At 50.0% G+C, this 8,673-nt stretch overlaps 1 protein-coding gene across 1 annotated transcript; it reads left to right on the top strand.

Annotated features, from left to right (window-relative positions):
• The first annotated feature begins 4,763 nt into the window (after positions 1 to 4,763).
• Positions 4,764 to 5,960, top strand: LOC110292922 (60S acidic ribosomal protein P0-like). Its single transcript, XM_021160599.1, has 2 exons — positions 4,764 to 5,302; positions 5,390 to 5,960. The coding sequence occupies exons 1-2, from the start codon at positions 4,838 to 4,840 to the stop codon at positions 5,876 to 5,878; spliced, it is 954 nt and encodes a 317-aa protein (XP_021016258.1). The 5' UTR covers positions 4,764 to 4,837; the 3' UTR covers positions 5,879 to 5,960.
• Positions 5,961 to 8,673: the final 2,713 nt, after the last annotated feature.

The raw sequence follows: 8,673 nt of genomic DNA, 5'->3' as shown, positions 1-8,673 counted from the left end.
CCGAGTGCTGGGATTAAAGGCGTACACCACCATGCCCGGCGATTTATTTATTTTTGCAGAGAGGTGAGGGAAGGGTTCCAGTATAGATTCAGGCACAGAGAGGCTGAGGAACTTAGTAGACAGTTCCTGGGGGAGAGAGGAGGAGAGCAGTGTTGCAAAGTATAGGCCCATCAGGGCATAAGAAAAGATAGAGCAGGTAGCTCCAAAGGGGAGGAGGCATGGAAATCGTCATAGATAAGACGTCTCATTGAGATAGGATTCTGATATCATAGAGGCTCTGAAGAGTAGAGAGAAGCCATGGGTCCCCTGGGGGAGGAGCTCAGAACAGTGGAAGCAGAGGGGACTCGTGTCACAGTGACTGACAAGGATCTCAATCCGGGACATCCTCAAGTGACCGAGGGAACTGCCAGAGAGAAATGTCCCCAGTCATGGAGGATAGCTGTCCCTTTCCATGTGAGAGAAGAGCTTCCTGGCACACCTACGTGGCTTTTGTAGTAAGAGTAGACAAAACAGGCAGCTCTGGAGTGACACTTACCCAGTAGAGGAGGGTGGTTAGAGCAGGGTAGAGAAAAACAACTGAAGGGGACCCTGACAGGCTTTTGGGAAAAGGGAGGGTTCCAACAGAGGCCGAGGAGGAATAAGTGTCTTAAGTAGAGAGATGCCCACACGGTAGGCACCCCGGAGGAGGGTGTCGTTGGCTCTGGAATCCAGAGAGAGGGGACGCTTATTGAGCAGTCAAGGAGAGACAGAAGCTGATGAAGATTCAGACCCTAGAATTTGGAGTTGACTATGGTGGGTGGCAGAAGCCAGCAGAGACAAATGACCCATGCGTATCTTAGAAGAGTCAATTAGGAGAGGTCAAACCCCTAGGAAGGAGGCTCCCGTGTGCTCCTCCTAGGGTTCTGAGCACCAGGTGAATGAAAATGAAGACATTGTCACTCCTATTGTACATATGAGGGAGAGCAAAGTCAGGCATCTGGAAGGGTCCAGACTGAACAGGGACATGAAGGGTGGGGAAAGAGGAGAGACGTCGAGCAGACAGAGAGAAACCAAGAGAGCTCAAGGCAGAATTGCAAGGTTTTGAGGTAGCTTTCTCTTCTTCAGGACTTGACACACATACCTCTAGATATCGCCTAAATAGTACTGGGCTCTTCAACTCATTGTATGTGTTTTGGGGGTTCAGTGTTTGGCTTTCACCTTTAGCACCCCTTTCTACATTCTGTGGTCTGTGTTCCAGGAGGATGTTGAGGCAAGGACTCAGTTTGTCTTGGGGAATCTGTGGAAGATGGGCTGAGCGGGTGATTGTGACAGTTTGAGTTATCAATACGAACACCTACAGTTACCACCCGAGAAGAGTCCCAGTGAGGGACTGACTTTGTTTTGTTGGCCTGTAGCATGTCTGTGGGGATCCAATTAGGAGGACCTAGAACACTGTGAGTGGCACCATTTAGTAGTTAGGGGGTGCTAAAGTGTGTAAGAGTGGAGAAACTGAGTTAAGTGCAAAGGAGCAAGTGAGCATGAGTGTGTTCCTGTTCCTCCTTCTGCACTTTTTTCTTCTCCTTTCTTTCTTTTTTTGGGGGGGTGGGTGGGTTTCGAGACAGGGTTTCTTTGTGTGTCCCTGGCTGTCCTGGAACTCACTCTGTAGACCAGACTGGCCTCGAACTCAGAAATCTGCCTGCCTCTGCCTCCCAAATGCTGGGATTAAGGGCATGCGCCACCATGCATGGCTTCTTTCTTTCTTTCTTTCTTTCTTTCTTTCTTTCTTTCTTTCTTTCTTTCTTTCTTTCTTTCTTTCTTTCTCTTTCTCTTTCTTTCTTTCTTCCTTTCTTCCTTTCTTCCTTTCTTCCTTTCTTCCTGTTTTTGTTTTTTTGAGACAGGGTTTCTCTGTCTAGCCCTGCTGTCCTGAAACTCACTCTGTAGACTAGGCTGGCCTTGAACTCAGAAATCCACCTGCCTCTGCCTCCCAAGTGCTGGGATTAAAGGTGTGCACCACCACTGCCCAGCTCTTTTTTCTTTTTTTTAAATATTTATTTATTTATTATATGTAAGTATACTGTAGCTGTCTTCAGCTACACCAGAAGAGGACATCCAATCTCATTACAGATGGTTGTGAGCCACCATGTGGTTGCTGAGATTTGAACTCAGGACCTCCGGAAGAGCAGTCAGTGCTCTTAACCCCTGAGCCATCTCTCCAGCTCCCTCCTGCTCTTGACAGTTGGTGTGATAGGAGCTATCTGAAGCCTCTGCTGCTGGCTTCCCCACAATGATGGACTGAAACCTGGAACTGTGTGCTAAATAAACCCCTTTCTTCCTTAGATTGCTTTTGTTCAGTTTATTACATTTTAACGACAGATGAAGCTAGGACACTGGGTCTCTGTCTTTGAAAGCACCAGGGCTGGGCAGTACTGGGCTCTTCCTGTTGTATACATAGTCTCCCAAATCTCTGGGGCCCATATGGCTGTATTCAGAATAGCATGCTCTACAGTAGGGTATGTCTCCAGGTTCCTGGAACACACTGTGCCTGAGCCTTTCTGGCTCTTGAGAGTTTGGTCTCTTCCCCTGTGTGACCTTCTGGATTAGAGAGACATTTTACACACACACACACACTCACACACACACACACACCTTGTCTCTTACAGACATAAATGTGTTGGATAAGGAATGACTGAATTTAAAGAAGTGGGTCACATGATTATGGAGGCTGGAGGGCCAGGGAAGATCTGATGTTGTTTTCTTGGCCTTCATCTGCAGGCAGATAGAATTGCTCCCCCTCCTGCCCTCCCCCATTGGTCTTTTCTCTCAAGGCCTTCAGCTGAACAGACCAGGCCCATCTGTATGTTGCCAGTTATGTACTTTTCCCAAATCCTACCCATTCAAATATTAATCTTATCTAAAAAGTATCTTTCCATGTTCCTTACAGAATTATTCACAAAAGCAAAGAGGCAGAAACATTCTGAAGGTCTGCTGATATATGAAGAGCCTAATGTGGTCTCTGCATATAGTGGATGCTGTTAACCTATAGAAAGAAGTTCGGTTTTGAGGACGTTATGGCATTCAGGGGCAACAAGGTGACCCAATGGGTAACTCATTACCAATTCTTGCAAACTGAGTTTGATCCCTGGAACCCACACAATGGAAGGAGAGAACTGACCCTCTGCAAGTTGTCTTCTGGTCTCCACATGTGCACTGTGGCACACGTGTGAACACACACACACACACACACCGAGAAGATCGGTCAGATGCTGTTCTAGGTTTTCCTTTCTTCTTCGGTGACCAGAAGATATAAAATGATGGAAAATGAAGATTTATTGTTCTCTTACTTGGATGCATAAGGTACATAGAAGTCAGCCAGCATGAAAAGGAGAAAGAAGATGAAGATTTGGCTGTTAGGGGCTAGGGTGAGGATAGAGTCACAGCTGGGAGGAAAACAGTGCTGGATGGAGTCAGGGGATAGGTGGGAACGTTGTCTTGGCTCTGACTCAGGGATAGACAATTTGATTGTAAATCATGACGTCATCAAGATTTCAGGACTTCAGAGTTATAGCCTAGCTCTGTCAGTAGATAGTGTTCTGGGATGCAGGAAACCGAGTCTGTTATTCACAGCTGAGAGCCACCGTCAGGTAAGAGATGTGAGGTATGACTGCCTAGGACCATGAGGTCATCTTTCTGTAACCTGCTGCCTCCCCTCTGTGACTCTGGGCTCTAGGAAGGGTGGCCTGTGTCTGGAGACTTTGATTTCCCTTACTCTGTATCCTTGAAAGAAGGCATTAAGAGCACAGATAGTCCCTGTCATAGTTAGGATTTTACTGCTGTGAACAGACACCATGACCAAGGCAAGTCTTTTTTTTTTTTTTTTTTTTGGATTAGATATTTTCTTTATTTACATTTCAAATATTTTCCCCTTTCCAGGTCTCCCCTTCAGAAACCCCATCCCATCCCCCCTCCCTGCCTCTATAAGGGTGCTCCCCCGCCCCACTCCTGCCCTCCCGCACTGGCATTCCCCTGCACTGGGGTATCGAATGCCCTCAGGCCAAGGGCCTCTCCTCCCATTGATGTCCAACAAGGTCATTCTCTGCCACATATGTGGCCAGCGCCATTGGTCACTCATGTGTATTCTTTGGTTGGTGGTCCAGTTCCTGGGAGCTCTGGGGTGTCTGGCCTATTGACACTGTTACTCCCTCCATAGGGCTGCAAACTCCCTTAGCTCCTTCAGTCCCCTCTCCAATAAGGCAAGTTTTATATAAAAGACAATATCTAATTGGGCTGACTTACACGTTCAGAGGTTCAGTCCATTATCATCAAGGTGGGAGCAGGGCAGCATCCAGGCAGGCATGGTGCAGGAGGAGCTGAGAGTTCTACATCTTCATCTGAAGACTGCTAGTGGAGGACTGACTTCCAGGTAGCTGGGATGAGGGTCTTAAGCCCACGCCCACAGTGACTCAGCTACTTAAACAAGGCTACACCCATTCCAACAGGGCCACACCTCCTATTGTTTACTCCCCGGCCCAAGCTATACAAACCGTCACAGCCCCCAACCCTGGGGGAAAACAAGGACAGGTGACAGCCAGGATGAAGGCATAGGATGACCCTCCCACCACATTAAATACAGAGCTGGCCTCCCACAGTCCATATCCTGACTTCACCTGGGAGACAGGCCCGCCATGCTGCGCGCACGCAAACACATAAAAATGTGATAATTTCTTTCTTTAAGTTTTTAAGTTCGGGGCTGAGAGACAACTCAGTGGAAAAAGAGTACCTGGGTTGCTCTCGCCAGGCGTCCTCTTTGGAGTGACATGGTCTTTAAACCCCGCGTGGCAATCCCTGACGCACCGCCGTGATGCCCAGGGAAGACAGGGTGACCTGGAAGTCCAACTGCTTCCTCAAGATCATCCAACTTTTGGATGATTACCCAAAATGCTTCATTGTGGGAGCAGACAACGTGGGCTCCAAGCAGATGCAGCAGATCCGCATGTCCCTCCGAGGGAAGGCCGTGGTGCTGATGGGCAAGAACACCATGATGCGCAAGGCCATCAGGGGCCACCTGGAGAACAACCCAGCTCTGGAGAAACTACTGCCTCACATCTGGGGGAACGTGGGCTTCGTGTTCACCAAGGAGGACCTCACTGAGATTCGGGATATGCTGTTGGCCAATAAGGTGCCAGCTGCTGCTTGTGCTGGTGCCATCGCCCCATGTGAGGTCACTGTGCCAGCTCAGAACACTGGTCTGGGGCCCGAGAAGACCTCCTTCTTCCAGGCTTTGGGCATCACCACGAAAATCTCCAGAGGTACCATTGAAATTCTGGTGAGTAGACGGCCTGCAGTGGTCGGTCCTTCAGACTGGGCCTCCTGTGTGTCCAGATGGTAACTGTCCAGCTGTTCTCTTCCTCAGAGTGACGTGCAGCTGATAAAGACTGGAGACAAGGTGGGAGCCAGCGAGGCCACACTGCTGAACATGCTGAACATCTCCCCTTTCTCCTTCGGGCTGATCATCCAGCAGGTGTTTGACAACGGCAGCATTTATAACCCAGAAGTGCTCGACATCACAGAGCAGGCCCTGCACTCTCGCTTCCTGGAGGGTGTCCGCAACGTGGCCAGTGTGTGTCTGCAGATTGGGTACCCGACTGTTGCCTCGGTGCCACACTCCATCATCAATGGGTACAAGCGCGTCCTGGCATTGTCTGTGGAAACTGAGTACACCTTCCCACTTGCTGAAAAGGTCAAGGCCTTCCTGGCTGATCCGTCTGCATTTGCGGCTGCTGCCCCTGCAGCTGCTGCCACCACTGCTGCCCCTGCGGCTGCTGCAGCCCCTGCCAAAGCTGAAGCAAAGGAAGAGTCGGAGGAATCAGATGAGGATATGGGATTCGGTCTCTTCGACTAATTCCCTCAAAGCAACCAAGTCAGCCTGCTTAATTTGAGAAAGATGGAAATAAAGGCTTACTTCTCTTAAAAAAAAAAAAAAAGAGTACCTGGGTTCTGCTGCAGGGACCTCCATTGAAGGCACACAAGCCTTTAGCCTCTGCAATTGGCCTGCTGAGAACAGGGAGCATCCTGCAACTCTGGGTGTCCTGGCAGGCAGAGGACTGGGCTGTTGGAGGACACTGAGTGCCACACATGCTTAGAGTCATCAGACAGGCATGGGACAGGTGGGCCAAGGTCATGAGTAATCTTGGCAGCCAGCCAGCGAGGGATGAGAGGAGCCTCTCAGTGCACAGCGTCTGAGATCTGCAAGCATAAACCTCTGAGTGCCTCACTCTCTCCCCAGCAGGCCTTCTGCTTCTGCCTGGATGGGAGCAGGAAAGACCCCCTACTCTGATGTTGTGGGGGCCAGCACCACTGCCTGGTGGTTTGCTACCCTCAGATAAGAGGAGCTGGTGCACATCTGAAAAAATACAAATGTGTAAGTGGGCACAGAGTATTTGAGTGTTTCTGTGGCACCTTGCTACTTCCTAGGGAGTTGGCTTTGCTGTTCTGAGCGGATGGGAGGTCAGGTTTCCCAAGAAACCCCAGAATAGCCCCCAACTGCCTGGAGGCAACCTGCCAGTCTCATAGTGCTGGCTTGCCCCAGGTTCACCTGCCAGGCCACAGGCAGTGCCCATGTTTCTGCTCTAAACTGGGGACCTTCAAGTCCCATCTGTGCATGGTAGCCAGGATCCTTAAGGCACTGGCTCAGTCCTTCTACCATTATAGAGTGTTTGCCAAATCTTGGCAGTGGGATTGGCACTGAGTCTGTATGTGGGTCCAGCTAGACAAAAGCAAATGGCAAACTAACCCGTTGGGCTGGGCCTTTTACAAGAAGTTTCCTAAATAAGTGATCACAGCCTTTAATGAGGGTCCCTGGAGTAGAACCTAGGTGCTTTTAATCTACTGGGCCATCTCCCCAGCCCTGAACTTAAAAAATTATCACATTTATATTTATTTGTTTATTATTTGTGTGTGTGTGTGTGTATGTGTATGTGTGTGTGTGGCTGTGTGGCAATGTGTGTGTGTTCACGTCTGTGGAGACATAGAGTTGGATTATGAGATGGGAACAACAGTCCATGCAAGGATCTATCTAGCATTGGCTGATTCTTCTGTGTCCCTTTGCCACTGGCCCTTAGCACACTCTTCAGGGTGAGTGAATGCCCAAGCTGAGAAGGTTCAGGAAGTGGCCCTTTAGGGAAGGACTGAGCCTATCCTGAAAGAGGACTCGCAGGATTTTCTAACCCTAAAAGGATTTTGGAATCTGTATCCTGGAAACCCTAGGTAGTTGAGCCTAGTTAAGACATGGCTAGCCTGGCAGTCCAGCATGCTCTGCCCTAAGCAGCCTGGAGTCACCTCATTTTCTTTTTGGTCATCTAGGGCACATGGGTAAGGTAGTTTCAGTACCTGATGGAACCTCTGGAGAACCGGCTGGGTGGGTAGGGGAGGGGATTAGGGCAGGGCCTGCAGGCAGAGAATGCACCCAAGGTGTGAGGGCCATTTGGGAGCCTAAGGAGGACTTTCACTGACAGCACTTCCCTCCTCCTGGTCTGGAGTAAATCACCCCTTGCTGAAGGCTTTCATAGGGACCTGCTTCTGCAAGGGTGTGAAAGGACGGTTGAATGCTTTGGCTCTAGGGTTTGTTTGTATTTTTTTTTTTTTTTTAGTCCCTGATGCTACCTCACAAGGCTGGCCTGTGCCCTGGCTCTTGTGTGCCTGCCTGACAGCCTTCATCTGGCCCTCATGACTGTGCCACCCTTCCCCTGAGGTATTCTTGCCTCTGTCAGGATTACATCCACTGTGAAACTTGTTCTTAAACATCTTCTCTCCACTAGGGTCTCCTTTTTAACTGTATGCCCTGAAGGATAACCAAGTAGAAGATAGGTTACTTCCTACCCTCTCCTGGACAGGTGGGCAATGAGCCCCTGGAGAAGCCAGGTATCCCTACAGACTGAACGCTTGGCAGCTGAGTAGATTAAGGGGTACGGGCGTGTCTTTGAGGTGTTCCATAAGGAGAGCAAGGGGAAGGTGAGGAGTGGGGACAGCGAATGAGCCTTCGAGGCATTGACTTCACCAAGAGCGACCTGGCCTATGCGGGATGTGGATGGGGCTGGCAGGGTGTGGGGTGTGGGTACAGTCCGGGTCTGTGGTCACCTGTGCACACGAGTGGGGAGAGATGCAGCTAGAGAAGAAAGGGTGGACCTGGGAGCCCTAACTTGATTCTTGGAACAGTGAGACTCTTTGCAGACAAAGGGTTCTTTAACTGTGATGGCTTCCTGGGGGATTTACTATGAGAAAACCCAGGACCAGGAGGGCAAACTGAGGGCAGCTTTGACAAGAACAGCAAGGGACTGGGTAGACTGAGACATGTTCATGGAGGACCTTGGGCCTGGAGGTTGGTGGTGCCTGAATAAATGAGGAGTTCATAAAGGTACCGGAAGGTGGTGGCCAAACGTGAAGCCTTGGCAGGCTTGCACTCATGAATGTGTGTGAGACCCTCGGGAAAATGGAGGCTGACCCAAGGAGACTGACGGGGATGAGGATTGACTGCAGGTTTTTCTCCGACCCAACCTGGAGGGAAGAGGTGGGCCTGGGTAAGGGAATGTGGGCACACTCTGAAGTTGAGATCATTTTTCTCTGACCCCTGGCCCTTCCCACTGTCCAGATATGGGCTCTAAATGCCAGCAGGAAGAGCAGATGGACACACACCCCCAA

The sequence above is a fragment of the Mus caroli genome, chromosome 4, assembly GCF_900094665.2.
Source record: "Mus caroli chromosome 4, CAROLI_EIJ_v1.1, whole genome shotgun sequence".
Lineage (NCBI taxonomy): Eukaryota > Metazoa > Chordata > Mammalia > Rodentia > Muridae > Mus > Mus caroli.
This window is presented reverse-complemented; position numbering and strand designations above follow the sequence as displayed.

What these genes read in the sequence shown, in the direction of transcription:
- LOC110292922 (XM_021160599.1), top strand. Translation starts at nt 4,838, where the DNA reads ATGCCCAGGGAAGACAGGGTGACCTGGAAGTCCAACTGCTTCCTCAAG. An exon ending in GAGGTACCATTGAAATTCTG is followed by an intron (nt 5,303 to 5,389) that starts GTGAGTAGACGG and finishes TCTCTTCCTCAG; the next exon opens with AGTGACGTGCAGCTGATAAA.